Below are 17,878 nucleotides of genomic sequence, written 5' to 3' on the forward strand. Positions count from 1 at the left end.
TGTGTTGGTTATGGTAATGTCAAATAAAAAACAGGCAAGAGGAAAAGAGGAAGGCCTAAAAGGAGTTTTATGGATGTGCTGAGAGAGGACACGCAGGTGATCGGCGTAACAGAGCAAGATTTGAGGACAGGAGGATATGGAAAAAGATGATCCGATGTGGCAAAGCCTAACGGGAGCAGCCGAAAGAAGAAGAAGAAGAAGATTGTTTTTTCATGGAGAATGACGATCAGAAAATTACTGATACAAATTTGTGTCAATAGGGACCAACATTGAACTACAGCAAACAGTAACAAAATGTTCATGGAAAGAACAGAAAGTTGCTTATGTCCCACAATCCATCTGCCAGTTATCCAATCTTACGTTCCAAAGATATATTTTGGCTAAAATTGTGTTAAATACATGCACATCAGGAATGTGTCAAAATGGAACTAACCCCTTTTGAATTGATGACTCATCAGTGGAAAATATTCATTCAACTTAAGATAAATTGAAAGCTTAAGATCATTTTCTAAGCTATAACGTGCTGAGCAGAACTGTGTACAGTATATTAATTAATACAATAAGGTGTGCATGCAGAATAAGTAATAATCAGTGACATATTCAAATTACAAAATGGCCAGCATGCATGCATTTTTTCTTACACAGGAAACAAGAAAATTCTTATATGAGATTAAATTAAAAATATGTTCACCTATCCAGCCTGGCTTGCAAGTGGGTTTGACTTCGATCTGGACTTCTGTGTCTTGGGCAGCTCTTTTTTTCCCACAGTCATAAGCCGTCACTGAGAAGTGATAGTACCGCTGCCTGCGGAAGTCAAGGACCTCTGTGTTCTTGATGTTTCCTTAGAAACAGAGTGGGTGACGTGAGAAAAATAGCAGTAAGGAGATGAATTGAGCATCTATTGATAATATAACTGAGAACCAGCAACGAAGGTTCTTCAGAGAGTAGCTTGCCACACAAGTCTCTGTCTTTAGCATTGCACTTAAGCCAACCCAGTAGCTCTGATCATCTCAGGCATAAACTGTTTCTTGCTAAATACACAGAGTAAATGCACTATTACTTTTAGGTGTCTTCTGTTAACAAATAAAGTTGGTGTATCCTTTTAATGGATAAAGGCATCTGCTAAATAAATAACAATAGTAATAATAATTTATCATGGTGTGTATTCATGATGAATGTGGGAGCTTTACAACACCCCCTTTTACGTTTCACTCAGAACCCATTATGGTAACATTTCCAACAGAACACAGTTTCACATCATCTCTATTAGGTTGTGATATCTTAGACAGAAAGGGAAAAAAATCAGCAAGACAAAAGAGACACTTGACTACTTACCATCATTATCAATTGAAAATGGAATATTAGGTGTTAAGATTTCATAGAAACATATCTGACTAAACTGTGGTGAGCAGTCAGCATCAATTGCCTCCACACGCAGTATGCGGTCATAGAGACGCCCCTCGCTCACTGACACCTGGTAGACTCTCTCAACAAAGACAGGTGCAAATTCATTTACGTCATTGACTCTCACATGAACTGTGGCTCTAAGAGGAAATAGAAAAGTTAGATTTGTCATGAGAAGCTTTTGGTATTGCTGTGTTTATTTTATGGTTGTCATTTTGATTTATCCAATATTGTTTTGATCATGTGAGTTATTCATTTTCACTCTACACTCTATCTAAACAAGTCTTTGTGTAGTGCAATACTGTAGGTGCAGGCATTTTTTACTAGATTTTTACTTTGTGTATCATTAATTATTATGCTGTAAAACTATACAAAATTAAAAAATAGCTTTATACTGTATATAATTTACGGTATAGACTCATAACATTGTGAACACAACATTGTTATTCCATATTTTGTCATCCAGAATATATTTATCACAATGCTTTTGATAATGTGTCCTTCAAGTAATAAACACAACTTGATAAACTGTGTCTTTCTACCAATCTGTCTAACCACACACATATACTTACATACATACATAACATGCACAGTTTAGCTCCTCTAACTTGCCTGTATCCATATTTTGATGAATACCTGTCATTTTCTCCCACTGAAACTACAAAACATTCATCCTGTATGTGATTATTTTCTTATGTTATTGATGTGATGATCTATTTTTTTCAGTCCCTCACCCTTTTAAAAAAAGTTTCTTACATTTCAGCCTTGTGCAAATTAAAATGAAAAATTGAAGCATTGCCTTTTGGTATATCTAATGAGACTTAAAGGATTAGTTTATATCACCTATTACTTCTCCTTCCTGTAAAAAAAACTCTAGGTTTTTAATTATTCCCATAACATTTGCCATTTTACATTTATGCATGCATTAAGCAAAGAATCTATACTTTTCTGACTTCCATTTTAGCAGCACTTCTTCTAGAAAAAATAGTCTTTAGAATTATGCATTTCGTCTCAAATCTGCAGAGTATTTAGTTGCATGAAATCCATAAGTAGTCTTATCTTTTTCTCTCTTATTTACTGTGACATTAGACTTTAATCAAGATATTACTTTCAGTATTTTTGACATATATGCTCTCCTTTAAACCAAAATAATGCCATACTTCTTTTATATGTGTTTTTTCTAACAATTTATAATATAGCTACAGATCATTATAAACGCAGTATTATATTTTACAAGTAGTGTATAAAATTCTACATTATTCTAGATTTTCTAACTATGGATGTATTTATCACAGTACTTTTGACAATGTGTCTTTCAGGTAATAAACACAATTGTGTCTATATGCTGCTTTTTGTGCCACTGTTTTCAGTCAAAGGCATTCCGTTCTTGCTGTGCTTGCTGCTCATTGTGAAACCTACTGTTAATAAGACTCACTTGTGTGATTTTTTTGTGTTGCTTCCATCAGGGCCTTCTCCACAGTCATATGCCTGGATGGTAAAAGTGTGCTCCCGCTGTGATTCACAGTCCAATGGCTCTTTTGCTCGAATAAGGCCCTCCCCAGTGGACTTATCTAGGACAATAGCTTCAAATGGCACTGATCCTCCAGAGTTTGGACCACCATGGATTCGAAACCCACAAATTTCTCCTAAGGGTGTAAATAAAAACAGACATGAGTTAAAAAAACATGAGTGGAACGTAAGATGAAAAAAGTCACTGTGGTATAAAATTATAAAATTTTGTAGGTTAAATTGCAGATGGAAAATTTAGAATGATCCTGAGATAAAAATGATGAATAAATAGCTCAAACATGTTCCTATTTCACTTTATAAACCACACAAACGGTGGTAATTTACCTTCTTTGTGAATCTATTTTTGTAAGTTTATATGTCTATGTTAAAACAAGGTGTGAGTGGCTAAACTTGCTATTTTATGGCTTCTTTTATCTTATGTTTATGTTTTTTTCGCCTACCATCCTATATTTCTTACATTTACAGATTTATTCACCTGTTTTTTTCTGTTTAACTTCCAAGAGTTTTAAATAATATATTTACTAATACTGATGTCCTTGCTATAGGTAATTAGGAGACAATCTCTTCATTTTACAGGATTCTTGGTCATGATTTTCATGGAAACAAAAAAATAAATCGATTATGTGCAAGTTTTAACCAATTCTCCAAGACTGACACCTGCATTACAATATTCTGTTATCTAGGATTAGAGTTCTAATATCTTTTACAATAAAAACTTTATTTACAATATGTCTTAATTACTGTAATTTAGAGAGGGACAACATATCTGCAGAGGTTGGCATGGCTGTCTTACCACTCTATTGATTTATGCTTACTTATCAGATTGGGTAACTCCTATATGGAATTTACATTTTCTCTTTATGCTTGTGTTTGTCTATTTTTGGGCAACATGTAAAAAGATTGCAAATGAGGTGAACTGGCAACTTTGTATGTGTTTTTTGCAAATGACTGGCATTCTTTTTTTAGGGTTGCTTCCTGCATTGTGTTTATTGCTTATGGGATAGAATCCAACCCCCATATACCCCAAAGAGAAAGCTAATTGAACATTCAAAAGTTGAAACCTAAAAAAAAAATCAATCTTTCTTGGCCAAGTTACCTGCATAATGCAGGGGTGCATCCTTATCCAGGGCAAAGAGTGGGGGGTTAAGTAACACCGTGTTGTCATTTTCCATCACAATTCCTTGGTATTCTGTTTCAATCCATGGTTTATGTTTATTGGCTAAAGGAAAAATAGAAATTAGTAAGAATAACAATTAAATAACTGAAAAACATAAGTCTAGAAGTATCAGATAGAAACCTGATAGAATGGTTCTTTATGAATAGTCTCCACACACTTTCTATGACTTGTTCTCTCTCTCTCTCTCTCTCCTAACTCTGTCGCATGGATTACAGCAGATTACTCTCTCTATCCCATATTTCAACAATCTGGATTTAAAAAATAATTTTAAAACAGCACAAATATAATGCTTGTGTCACCTTAAAATGCACAGTGCAGTCAGCATGTTATGTGGAAGTGGGAATTGAGGATAATGAAAATTAGCATTTCTTCAAGTGGAGCTCACACAGTTAAGCCTCTGCTAATTTAAACTGTGAGAGGCCCTGCAGAGTAAAGACCAAATCTTACAGGGTGCAAATGAACCATTAAAAATGTCCATCCAAATATTACCAAAGTGTCCCACGAGGTTTATAGAATGTTATCCTATGCCAAAAGCAACATACAAGAGAGAAATCAACAACATTTTAACATATTTTGCGATTTAGGCTGCTCAACCGCAACAGCAATGCAGGGACTGCCATTAATAATCTTCTTTATTTATCTGCATAGGATTATTGTGAAGCCAGTTGGGACTGTACAGTGCATCTTTTGAAAGAATCAGTTCCAGAATGATCAAAAGTATCCATTTCAGGGTCAGTGATCTATGTCTGAATTTGATTTATGAATTCATTTGTTTAAGGAGAAATATATAAACAGCATCTTACTAGTGCTTATAAAGTAATTGATTACATAAAGGGTATTTTTTTCCAAATATTGTTCTAAATTCATTATCCCCCTCAGAAACCTCGTGAATTATACATATGTAAGGACTATCATGACAATCACAATCAAAATACAATGTATTATAATAAATGCGAAATTTCAGATGAAGAACCATGTCAACAGCGATACAAATGAGAAGACATGGAAAGGGACATGAAGGTTGGGATGATTAGGAAAAGAGACGATGATGAAGCATGTGATAACGGGGGCGGCGCTGACGCAGGTGCGAGACTGCACATCCGTAACTTACCTTTGTTGGCGGCTCCCGGGCTCCCGGACAGCAACACCAGCGCCCCCAACAGTGCTAGAGCTGCCCGCTGCCTCGGTGCCCCCATCACTAATATCCTATAGAGCAGATGAGCCACCAGCCAAAAGGAAAGAAGAAAGACAATGGTGGATTAACAATTTGCGGCGCACAGTACCTCATTAGCTCCCCCTACCCCTGAAAAAGCTGCGCCAAGCGCGACATTAATACAGAGCCCCCCCAGTAGGCAATTTAAACCCCCACGCACATCAGTCGGTGCCATACGCAATATTGTCAGCAGCAGCAGCACCAACAGCAGCAGCAGCAGAAAGCACTCTTTAAGTGCTGCCGCGCTGCTCGCTCTGTCGCTCCATCTTCTTTTGCAGCCTGCACATCTTTCGCATCACGCCTTCTTTTAATGCAATTGCGATGAAACGAATATAACTGTAAGTGATTAGTGATTACCTTTTGCCCAAACCGTATGCTGCCGGACGCTGTAATCTGTGCTCCTCTATTCTGCCTCTGTGCAGGATTTGGATGATTACTATTAAGCCTTTTCCAATATTTTTATTCGTCCGTTTCCCCGTTTCCCTGCTGACTGAATTTCTATCTATTCGATTCGTCCATTCGTAGTATTCCCTCTCTTCTCCCGGGTAATCCTTTAATTATTCATGGAGTTCTAGCTACTGTGATCCCGATTCTCTCCGCGTCGTTTAAGGTTCAGGATAAAACAGAAATTTCTGTGGCTGTCGCTCCCCCTGGTCCCCCTCCCCTTTCTATCGCTCTAAAGTGATATCGGCCTCGCCCCCTCCTGCAAAACAACCTGGTGCCCCCTCCCACCTCTCTTTCCCTGACCGACCAGACTGCAGGATGACGTCATCGCAGCATGACACCCCTTACACTCCCCCTGTTCACCACGACATATGAGAGAGAGAGAGAGAGCGAAGCGCATAGGAAAAATAAAACCGGGCGTTGAGGTCAGTACTTTTTCTCAAATACTTAAAACACAAAGTGACTGAAAAGGAGCAGTAACGAAATAAAGCTCATTTGATCATTCTCTCCCCACACAGATATATATATATATATATATATATATATATATATATATATATATATACAGTATATATATATATATATATATATAATAGCAAAGACGCAGGTTTCCAAAGTCAATCAAAAAGTTGACTGCAGAAATTTCATTCAACACTAAACTAGAAATATTTAAGTAACAAAGAAAAAAAGATGATGCATCTGATGGTAGTGATCACAAAGAATTTATCAAAAAAGCAAACAGCATGTCCTAAAATGGGAAGAACTAGAAATCTATATCTGAAACATACAATAAGTCTATATTATAGGAAAGCAAGCCAAAGTGATCCACATCAGCATCGACATTACCTACAGTAGTTTATCATTGTATAAACACTTGAAGCAAATCAAAGAACACAAAAGACAAGAAGATACACGAAAACAACTTTTCTAAGGAAAGGTTAATTCTCAAGTAAACCAATGGCATATGTTAAGAGAATACCTGGGCAGACTGATAGACACAAAGTTTGAATATTTCAGAGGTGACATGACAGGAAATCCTGTTGCATGATACAAATGCTATGAGATGTCTCCAGATTAGTATGGTGCAAATACTGAAATTTCAAAATAGCACTGTTTTAGGAAGAAAGCACATGTGTTCTAATAAAGGTTGGAATTAAGGAAATACATAGTATATATTTAAATGAACAACAGGGACTGTGCCTATACAAAAAAAAAAAAAAAAGAAAAACAACACACACAGAGACACACAATAACTGCAGAATACATTACTAAAATAAGCCAACATGTAAAGAAGACCCCAGAAGTAGATAAGCACATTGCACAATGGATGCTTGGGCAGATGATATATTTCCATGGAACCAAGGGAAACATACTGTAGGTATGAGAAGACCTCATGGCCTATACTTCTTCTTAGTGAGGATGTTACATAATGGATATACTGTACAATCTTCATCACTGAATCTAGGAAACATAGGTGAGAGCAGAGCATTTGGCTCATATTCTTACTTGGGGGGCCCATGTTTGAACAGTGGTTAGAATCACAGCCCAGTCATTGTTTGTGTAGAGCTTGCACATTTACCCCATATCCACATTTTATTTTCACGTTTTTCGCTCTCATTCCAAAGCTATGCATTTCATTTTGATTTGATCCTTTATCAGTAGATGTGTAAATGAGTGTCCAATGTGAAACACTAGTGCTTTACCCAAGGCAAGTTACGTTCACATGCTGCCAGGATGGGTTTTATCTTGATACTATCCTAAACTGGAATAATAAGGATCAGAAATCAGATCACTGGTCCTGTTAGCCCCTTGGATGATAACACAGTCTCTGAAACCAAGAAACATTTCTCTATTACTTGTTAAAGACAGGCATGATGGTGCAGTTTTTTTCTACATTACTGCCTCAAACCTCCAGGATATATGGATTCTAATGCTGGTTTAGTTACTGTTTGTGTGAAATCTACAAGGTTCTTCTTATTTTCATGCTGTTCATAATCAGCTTGTCCTACATCTTTATTGTAATCTAGCACCTTAGAGAATAGGCAATAAGAAAAATATATAATAAACAATAAATAATTTCAAAATACTGAGGTTGATGCTCCCTTTTAAACATAAGAACATAATACAAAATAATAATAATACATTGTCACAAAATGCAATTCTAGCATCATTGTTACCATAGAACTGAGAAATGATTGGTAAGTTCACTAAAAAAATCATTTTTTATGAATTTCAAATGTTAGAAGCTTACCCTTTAAATAACACTACAGTATCTTCCAACCTCATTTGTATGGGATTATCTGTCCATTTCATTTCAAAGGTAACTTATTCAGCTTTAGAGTTAGTGGGTTCCAGCTATCCCAGCAAAATATTATGCAAGCCAAATTGCAAACCTGGATGGGGTTTTATAGGATAAGTTCAGTATTTTTTAAGTTGAAATTACTTCATCACAATCATGGTATATATTAATTTGCCACAAGAAATTGACCCCTAAAGTGAAGCATTTGTATAAATTAAAAAAAGAACCTAGGGTTTTGCCCTTTAAAATGGAAGTAAGTAGTGAGAAGTGCATATCCCGGCTGGTTTAAAAATGTCTGAATCTTACAAAAGTTTTTTGCTTTTTCCTTCCTAAAACAACTTTGACATGCTCTTTGGTAATATATGTGCAGTCTCAAGACATGGATCAATAATAATTGAATCAGGATTGGTTCCTGCCTTGCGGCCTATGCTAGCTGGCATAGGCTCCTGCGACCCTATTCTGGATTAATATGGTTAGAAACTGACATGACATGATGGAGTAGAAATAACTTTGGCTTGAAAAGTACCAAACGTTTACTTTAAGTATTAGTATGTTCATGTTAATACTATAATTAAACTGAGTCCATTAGATAACAGAATGGAGTATACAAACAATACTTGTTGACCAGTGGCAGGAGCCAAATGCAAGATAAGCAGAAGAAGCAATTAATCAAGGAGTAAACAACTAAATACTTATGCCTTAAGCAGAACACAGGATTGGTCCATTAAGTGTAAATTTACAGGTCACTGCACATACAGGATTAGTTTTATTTGAGAAAAAAGACAAGTTAGTACCTTAAAGGACAGAAAAAAATCAGGTTTAGTCCATTTATCAAAGAAGCTAGACCAGACTTAGACTATGAGACAACTGAAAAAGAAAACACAAAACAAGTCAGATTCATGGAGGCATTTAGCTCACAGCACAGAATGAGTTATGCTCACCACATTGCATAAGACAGCAGATTCTAAACACAAATTGGTAGTAGAATCAGTCAATTACAAATAGTGTACTCTAAACAAGAGCCCCTCGGCAGTGATACAATTGTGTTATCTATGTCAGTCATGAGAAAACTGCATTAACCATCCTCTAAAGAAAGCATAGCTGGGTCTATTCTAAGCTGGTGCTGACCATCTAATACCAAACAGTATTATTATTTTATTGCCAAACACTGACATTTCAAAGCTTTGCAGTATAGCTTTACAGCATAGATTATCCAGAATGCTGTCCTGGGGTCGGCTCACATCCAACTTTTCAGAAATGGATTCTGTGATACATATTATTTAGTCTGCAACATACAGTTTTCTTCCTTTGTCAGTCTTTGTTTCCTTGAAATACTATTTAGCTATTCAAATATCACCATCTGTGTCTGTTAGTGGAGCATGCACGTGCTATATACTCTGTTATATAGTAATGTGATGCTTCGGAAAAGCATTCTGTGATAGTATACTGAAATCAACTACATAGATTGCATTTTTGCAAGTCAGTAAGAAATACATCTGTCATCCACAGAACTTAGTGCAGGGTCAGCATATCACATCCCACAAATCACCTCACCCCCAACTAGAGCACATTAGGAGCAGACTAATCAGTTTAGGATATGTGGGTTGAACTGTCATCTGCGATGTGAAATCAGTTCCACAACAAAGTAATGGATTATCTGCAAATCACAAAACACTTTAATTATATATAACACCTTTTTTAATAATATACAAGAAGTGTTTTATATGATTAACACATAGCATGTTCTGTTTTTAGATAATTACACAGTTGGAACCTAATCATACTTCACTAAATGATTCTTTCAGGTTTGCAAAGTGAGCCATTTGAGACAATGGGATAAGCATGTCTTCTGGATTCAAGTTCCAACCTCCAGGTGCTAAGCCACACTAGGCTCTAGCTCCTTGCTAGTCATAAGACATAATCGGGTCATTTTTGTCTCTTAGCAGAGAGCAGGATATGCTTGTCAAACAACAAATGAGAAGTAAAAAAAATGGAACACGATCAGTTCATTGCAAGGAAAGAGCATGACTGAACTTCAGGAAATAATAAATCATACTGCAATCCGTGACCTACAGGAAGTTTGAGCTTTTGTGGATATTAAATAAACTCATAATAGAAAAAAAACTCCAGTAAGTAAGTCTTCACCTTAATGCAGGACCCTTGAGCATCCTCCTTACATTTCTCATTTCCTCTGTACTTTAAGATTCAATTGGAAATAAAACTATGACGGGATTTTCTTGAAGTGTTACCAATCCTGTGAAGGCATTATAATCAACAATAAATCCATCCATCCTTCCATTTCCCAACCCGCTGAATCCGAACACAGGGTCACGGGGTTCTGCTGGAGCCAATCCCAGCCAACACAGGGCACAAGGCAGGGAACCAGTCCTGGGCAGGGTGCCAACCCACCGCAGGACACACACAAACACACCCACACACCAAGCACACACTAGGGCCAATTTAGAATCACCAATCCACCTAACCTGCATGTCTTTGGACTGTGGGAGGAAACCGGAGTGCCCGGAGGAAACCCACGCAGACACGGGGAGAACATGCAAACTCCACGCAGGGAGGACCCGGGAAGCAAACCCAGGTCCATCAACAATAAATGAAACAGCAAAAACCAAACTAGAGAATGGCACACAGAAAATATGAGAGGGGAAAGAAAAGAAAGATAAGGTGTTATTTAATCTGTGCTCAAATAATCACATCAAATATTTATTAAAAAATCATTTTTCCAATTATTTTTATGCACCTTTATTTACCTGTACTAATGAATATGCTCAAAACTACCAGTTACCACTGGAATTCAGATAAATACAAAGTAAAAATTAAATAAGATGAGAAACATGCTAAAGGCTTGGAAACATGCAGCAGGTCTTGAATTATGTAGATACAAAAATACTTGGGACACTCTTTTCTTGCGTAAAGTAACTGTCTGGCAGACCCAAACCTATGAGAAGCACTGTCATCTTTAAGAACTACTGTTAGCTGTCTATGTAAATAGGCCTGTAGGGTTTGCAAAAATAAAATGTGCTGAGAGTACGAAAACAACCCTAACAATAGTAGAAAAACTGGTTCCCCTTTTCTGCATCTAAGATACAGCCATCCTGGTTCAGAATGAGTAGAATCAGTGCAGGTTTCTGTTGATACCTAGGACACCATGTCAGGCCTTCTTTTCCAAAGGACACTTCTATAAGATCCCTAGACAAAAAAAGATTGGCTTTCCATGTTATGTTAAGCAGGTGCTGCAGCTGCATACACGGAGAGGCCTTCAGAGACACTTTTGGTCCTTTCATTTGGCAGAGACAGAGAGAGAGAAAGAAGGAGAAAAAGATGAGAGATATTTTTCTTCTGTTGCTCAGTTTAAACAATTTGTATTTTTTTTCTCTGAAACTGGGGACACTAATAAGAATTGTGTTGTACTTTTTACAATTAGACAATAAAACTTTAACTTTGGAATTTATGTAAATAGAAATACGACAACAGCAACAAAAAAAAAAACTGGTACCCAGAAGCAGTGGTTCAACGTGTATGAAAACCGACATGATAGATAAAATATGTTCAGGAATATAAATAATTAGGTATACATACTGCATTTTTTATATTTATCACTCCCACTAAAGGGCTGCATATCAAACATGACCAATAATAAAACAAATAACCATTACAGGAATGTGACAGCTGGATGACTTTGGCAGTGCCACTAGATGTCCAGAAATGAAATACCACATGAGGACTGAAAGATAATGTAATGTACCATCTCAAAGCCTACATCAATGCTTTTCACTAAGTACTGAAATATGGTGCTTATTGCAGATTACAAGTTAACATCTTGGATCATGGCCTGATGACTTGCAATGATGGGACCTCTGTTCATGTAATCCATTATGGTGTCTTCCTTTAAATGCTTACTACTGTTTAAAGCATTAGGACTCTTGTTAGTGTTGATTAGTCTGGACTCCAATGGACTGGCATAAAGTCATCTTCAGTGAAGAATCCCACTTCTCCATTACATCTGTTAAACTCTACAACATTTTAGAATATCATGTCACCAGAACGGTGAGTGTGGGGCCTATTTACGTATGACAGCTGGTTTGGTGCTGCTGCTTGTTTGTCCATGCAATAATAAATTGAGGGGTATTAGGAAGGGGCCCTTTATATTTAATTTTGGCCAAGGCTCTGTCACTACCCCTTTCTTTATATCTAGAATTAGTTAGAACTCTACTGCTATTCCTACACTTTACCTGGTGCTTGCCCTTGTATCCTGCAACCTATATCTGTTTCTACACAAAAACTATTATGTGTCAGTCACATGAAAAAACGTGAAAGGGAGATAAAAACATTGAGAAGTGGCCAGAGAAAGAACCACATCCCATTACATAATAAGGAGAGCCTGTCACATCCTATGATTATTTATAATTATCCAATCTGATGCCATTACCAAATATATATTGTTCCAGAGGTACAACAAGCTGTTTTCAAATGAGTATGCAAGATTTTTTTTGCCATGTTGCAATGTACGGAACTTTTACCTCTCACCCTTATAAAAAAAAGAGCGCTCTACCTTTGTTTGCGGTAACTGGGGGACAGAAAGGTTATTTATCTGTTAATTGTGGTTTCCAAATTTTCCCCAGTGCAAAAGTGTGTGCTTGAGTGGGCCCTTGGATGGTGTGGTGCCTTGTCCCAAGGCTCTTTCCTTTTATATGTGCAGTGCTACCTTTGAGGCTGTGACTCCAAAAATCATAAACTGGATTAAATGTTTTTAAGAATGTTATATTATAGCAGCACTGAATTTCCCCATGTTGCACAAATAAATGTATTCTGAACAGAATGCTTAAACAGAGACAGTAAGACCTTCACATAAAGTTCATGCACAGGTGGGTGTTGCATAGTACAGTTTTGCTTTAGCAGTTCCTATCAGTGCTATTATGTATTTACCTGAATTGTTATTCTTCTGTGCTTCGCAGTGTAATCCCTCTGACAATATCGCATACCGTTAGTCTTGCCAAAGGAGATTATTTAGGCCGACGATCGTTTAAATGAAAAAATCCCCCACACACCCCTCCCCTTCCTTCTCTGCTCTACATAAAAGAGCACAATGGCCTCTTTCAGGCGTTCTTCTTTCATGTGGCGTGACGAACTGGAGAAAACGCTGAGGCGGCATAGGGAAACAGAGAGAGAGAGAGAGAAAGAGAGGGATGGGAAAACGGGACTCGTCGAACTGGACAGGTAACGGCCTCTAATGCGAAGTACGAATGGCAGCTCCTGAGTCTCTGATTATCAGAAGCTAATGGGCGTGACTCGAATCCCCGCCCCCTCTCCCGCCTGTGAGACAGATGACAAAGCCATACGACATAACACATTCACATATTGACTAATGGATGGATAAATGATCAATACACAAACTCTGCTGGTGGGATCAGGGATGTATTTGTATTAGAAACGTCCCATTTTTACCATCTTTTCCATCTGCTCACGCATTTCACGTCATTTTAACACATTTTGAAACAGTGGGCGAGAGGGATGGCTGGAGATTACAGGTATGATGGGCGTGTGTGCATAGAGTCGGAGGAGGGCGGTAATGAGACTGGAAACCCCACCTTCTTGCTTGTTTTCCCATTCTTTGCTACACCGTCTTCTCGTCGCTTTTTCGGCAGGGAAAGCACACTTTGAAAAGAAGACTCATAGATGAAAAAGAAATGAGCGAGAAAGCAGTACACATAAAAATGAAACGAGGAAAGCGTTAAACGCCAAAGAGGAGCGCGTGCAGGGCAGGGGGCGCGTCTACAATGTGTTTGCAACACCCGCTGCGCTCTTCTCTCCGCCCCCTCGTCCTTTTTCCCCCTTAGCCTCCCACTCTTTCTCGGCAAGTAAAGCAAAGTTTAACGAGAAGAGGGAGAGTAAGAGGGAAGAGGGAGAGATAGAAAGAAAGGGGAGGACAGCTGGAGAAGATAAACTCCGAAGGCAGGAGTGCAAAAGAGAATATTCGGTTACTGAGAGAAGCAAAAAAAAAAAAAAAAAAAAAATGGGCATCGACCTTAGCGGCTATTACCAGCTAGTTTCCCAAGAGAACATGGAAGCATACTTGGCTGCTCTCGGTGGGTCTGCTCGTCTGTCTGATCAATCGTGTATCAAATCATGTCGCTCTAACAAAATTAATTTATCATGTGTGTTTTTTTCCACAGGTCCCTCTAATCATTAACTCTTCTTTTCTGTTTATTGTGCTTGTCAGTCCATACTTGGACTCCTACCCAATGTGCCACTGTATAGCACTCAGGGTTTTCATTCATTTATTTTCTGCTGCTCATTCCTCAGTTCTGTCATGTTCACCTCATCTGCATTGCTCTTTGATCTGATTCTGTAAAGTCACTTTCACGTGATATCTTCTGTCATTTGTGTTCTCCCTTTCAGACATCAATATTGCTTTGAGGAAGATTGTTTGTCTCTTGCGGCCAGACAAAGAGATTATACAAAATGGTAACCGAATGGTGATTCGAACATTGACCACTTTTCGAAACTATGTGATGGACTTTCCACTTGATGAAGAGTTTGAAGAAGACCTAAGTGCCGTTGATGGACGCAAATGCCGGGTGAGCTTTTCACTATAAGTAACTGCTTTAACAAATTCTAGGAAGATATGAATATCAGAATACCTGTAGAGACAACATCATATTAAGACTCTAGAGTTGTAGGAAGATTTTATACTGTACAAAGCTGCATTAAGAATATAATAGGTCCCAGGGCTTTAGTTCTTTGGACCTAGTAGTGATGTAATCTTTCTTACATTCTTATTTTTCTTTACAAGGGGCCACTACCATCCAATCCCCTACCCCCTCCATGTGGGGACCCAGAATGTGTGCCACATTAGGCCTTTACATTAATATATTAATGGCTGCATGTAAAGTTTTGTTATCTTGAGAATTGGCTTAATTACAGAAATAGCAAATAAGTAATTACTAATAGTAAAAGTAGAAGAGCTTACTGAACAACTTGAAAAGACTTTTGTGATTTTTAAATTAAAAAAGTAATGTATGCTGAGAGAATGTTACCATTAAAATCAATCTTACTGCATACCCCAATGCTACTTGTGCACATTTCCCATGCTCTTTGAGAGGATAAGGATAAACAATGACTGTCTCAAAAGTTCATTGCTCTTAGACTCAGAAGTGTCTTGGCCTAGTGTTCACAGGAACAGCAGGGAAAGAATGTAGGAGGGAGTAACATAAAAAAGGGAAGCTGTGCAGATGAGGCAGTCCCTTTTATAAACATAGACTGAACTGCTCTGCTTTCATAGATTTTGATGTAGTTCACTTTAATTTTCATTTTTTACCATTTGAACAGCATTTTGAACGGTGTATTGGAAGGCACTGTATAAATAAATGTTGTTGTTGATCAATCAATATTCTCTCAAACAGACTACAGTTCGTTGGGAGGGTGATTACCTGGTTTGCATTCAAAATGGTGAAAAGGCCAATCGGGGTTGGAAGCATTGGTTAGAAGGTGATTTATTGCATCTGGTAAGCTGAAATCCATGTTTTATTTGCCTATTTGTTGTTTCATGTCTTTGCGAAAAAGTTAAAAAATCCATTGTATATAATATGCCACCTATCCATCCATTTTATTAACATGTTTTTTCCATTGCATGGATGTGGCATGCTGAGCCATCCTGGTAGGACTATCTTGAAGACCGAAACCCATCTTAGGGGGTATGAGAATAAATTGAAGGGCACACACCAACGTTCACTCATTTATGGCTAATTTTGAGTTGTGAAACCTGCTAAAGTGTACATCTTTGAAAGAAATTACCTACATGAACATGGGCAGAATGGGCAAATTGCTGCAAAAACTGAATCAAGTTTTAAGTATGGATCACTGGAGTTGTGAAACAGCACTACCTATGTAATGATTCTTACAAATAAATCTGGAAGAATATGCCAAAGACGTTAAATGAAGAGTCTGTTGAGGAGAATGTTATTAAAATTAATACTAGTGATACAAAATTACATAGCTAAAATCAGAACTGAAAACCTCATTAATTGATCAGTTAGGCACTAATAACAATGTTAAGTAATGTATAAAGTAAATAATTATACATGGCAGCGTACTGATCACCTGTGTAAATTTTGTAGAATGTTTATCCAGTCCAGGGTTCCAGGGAAGAAGAACATGGTTCAGGACAGACAATAAAATTTCACATCAAAACTAAAAACAAGTTTACAGGCATTAATAGTAAAGTCTATCTATCTATCTATCTATCTATCTATCTATCTATCTATCTATCTATCTATCTATCTATCTATCTATCTATCTATCTATCTATGTTTCTGCATGCTAAAACATTTGTGTAAAATCTACTGTACAGTTATGAGTTTTGTTGTTTTTATTTGTGTGTAAGAAATAAAACTCTCACAAAAAAAAAACACACAGAGCATCTACTGTATCTACAGTATGAACTTTATCAAAGAGTAGGAACTCCAACCTCTGTAGGGTGGACTGATTACCTCACTATTGTACATATTTTTGAGAAACCAGAATATTTCTTACTTTGTTCTTTTTTCATCTGCCAAAAATTCTTGCCCTGCACCAACCAACTTAAAAAGCAGCATATGACTTTTATTATGTTTGTCCTCATTCAAAAGTTTGTACCATCAAAAATGTGTTACAGTTACTGCCTCTGATCTGACAACAGAGAATAAAACCTTAATTTTAATGTTTTCGTGCACAGAGCTGTTTATACACATACTACTAATATGTTTACTTATTTTCAAATACCATATCTAAGTGCTTATTGCTTGTTAATCTTTTTTCATTACAGGAAATGACAGTTGAAGGTGTCATCTGCAAACAAATATTTAAGAAAGTTAAGTGAAGATGGCTGCCTCAACATTATCTTCACTGCTCTGTATACGTCCAGTGTAATCTAGAAGAAGAACATTACAAAGCCAGTTTATATCTGTAGATGCTGCTATCATTCATGAAATACATCTTTCCTAAAGAAGAGTCTTCTTATTATATATTGTTTAAAATGCTCAACAAGTGCCAGATTGAAACAAATGGACTTTAGCTATTAACAAGATTTTGTCTTTTTAGAAAAACTAACTACATTTTAATTTGGTATCAGTTCCTTTTAATTAAATAACGTTTTTCACATTGTCTTGAAGTGATTGGATGTATTCAAGTATTTTTTGGGAATGAAAAAGTATTAGAATAAATAAAGAAGTTCAAGCTTGGAAGAGAGTGAGTGAGTGACAAATGGTAAAAGATAAAGGATTAGTGGAAGTCAGCAGTAAACAACAAATGGACAGCATTACCTTTGCTCTCTCCAATCATTTGGTTTCCATGGATATGCAGCAGACAGCAAAGGTGAACTTTTGAACTCATTGGCTGCTGAGAAGGATATGTGAAGAAAAAAGGCAGAGACTGTGTAGAGTGGTCCACAAATCACTTCTACACCACAGGGGAGAGAAGCAGGAGATCAGGATACATGTTTTGACTTTCCTCCAAGCTGAGAAAAAAAAACCAAATGATGCTACTAATGAATCACTTGAAATCTAAGACCATTTCAATAATTAGCTTGATATGAAGTAGGAACGGGTGATAGTATTCATGGGTACAGAACCAAAGAGTTTTTATTTTAACTTATCAGTTCAGCTTTAACAAGAATGACCATACAGTGAAGAGTAGGGAATAGCCCTGCAGCTGTTAGGAATATGAACTGATCATGTCAAAAAGTCCAGTTATAAATTACTTTAACATTTCGTGACTGTTGGTAGCCTAATAATTTCCCATTTAGTAGCAAAATTGTAAT

General features: G+C 37.1%; 2 protein-coding genes across 4 annotated transcripts in view; one reads left to right on the forward strand and one right to left on the reverse strand.

The window, feature by feature from the left end:
• clstn3 (calsyntenin 3) overlaps window positions 1–5,999 on the reverse strand; it is a 43,686-nt gene extending 37,687 nt beyond the window's left edge. Inside the window, exons 1-6 of the mRNA XM_028809930.2 lie at window positions 5,682–5,999; window positions 5,223–5,317; window positions 4,031–4,153; window positions 2,840–3,050; window positions 1,336–1,544; window positions 692–841 (exon numbers count right to left, since the gene is read on the reverse strand). Coding sequence (XP_028665763.1) covers window positions 692–841; window positions 1,336–1,544; window positions 2,840–3,050; window positions 4,031–4,153; window positions 5,223–5,307 — 778 coding nt within the window. The 5' untranslated portion in view covers window positions 5,308–5,317; window positions 5,682–5,999. The remainder of the gene's footprint in view (window positions 1–691; window positions 842–1,335; window positions 1,545–2,839; window positions 3,051–4,030; window positions 4,154–5,222; window positions 5,318–5,681) is intronic.
• Window positions 6,000–6,164: 165 nt separating this feature from the next.
• rbp5 (retinol binding protein 1a, cellular) lies at window positions 6,165–17,230 on the forward strand. Of its 3 annotated transcripts, none has more exons than XM_051932131.1 (4): window positions 6,165–6,193; window positions 14,482–14,660; window positions 15,486–15,587; window positions 16,886–17,230. In XM_051932131.1, the coding sequence occupies exons 2-4, from the start codon at window positions 14,556–14,558 to the stop codon at window positions 16,937–16,939; spliced, it is 261 nt and encodes an 86-aa protein (XP_051788091.1). In that variant the 5' UTR covers window positions 6,165–6,193; window positions 14,482–14,555; the 3' UTR covers window positions 16,940–17,230. The 3 variants fall into 3 exon arrangements, with proteins under 3 accessions (XP_051788091.1, XP_028665766.1, XP_028665764.1); XM_028809933.2 differs by lacking the exon at window positions 6,165–6,193 and adding an exon at window positions 13,161–13,299; XM_028809931.2 differs by lacking the exon at window positions 6,165–6,193 and adding an exon at window positions 13,916–14,168.
• The last annotated feature ends 648 nt before the right edge of the window (window positions 17,231–17,878 follow it).

Source organism: Erpetoichthys calabaricus, chromosome 9 (assembly GCF_900747795.2).
Source record: "Erpetoichthys calabaricus chromosome 9, fErpCal1.3, whole genome shotgun sequence".
NCBI lineage: Eukaryota > Metazoa > Chordata > Cladistia > Polypteriformes > Polypteridae > Erpetoichthys > Erpetoichthys calabaricus.

What these genes read in the sequence shown, in the direction of transcription:
- rbp5 (XM_028809931.2), top strand. Translation starts at nt 14,096, where the DNA reads ATGGGCATCGACCTTAGCGGCTATTACCAGCTAGTTTCCCAAGAGAAC. An exon ending in AGCATACTTGGCTGCTCTCG is followed by an intron (nt 14,169 to 14,481) that starts GTGGGTCTGCTC and finishes TCTCCCTTTCAG; the next exon opens with ACATCAATATTGCTTTGAGG. An exon ending in TTGATGGACGCAAATGCCGG is followed by an intron (nt 14,661 to 15,485) that starts GTGAGCTTTTCA and finishes TCTCTCAAACAG; the next exon opens with ACTACAGTTCGTTGGGAGGG.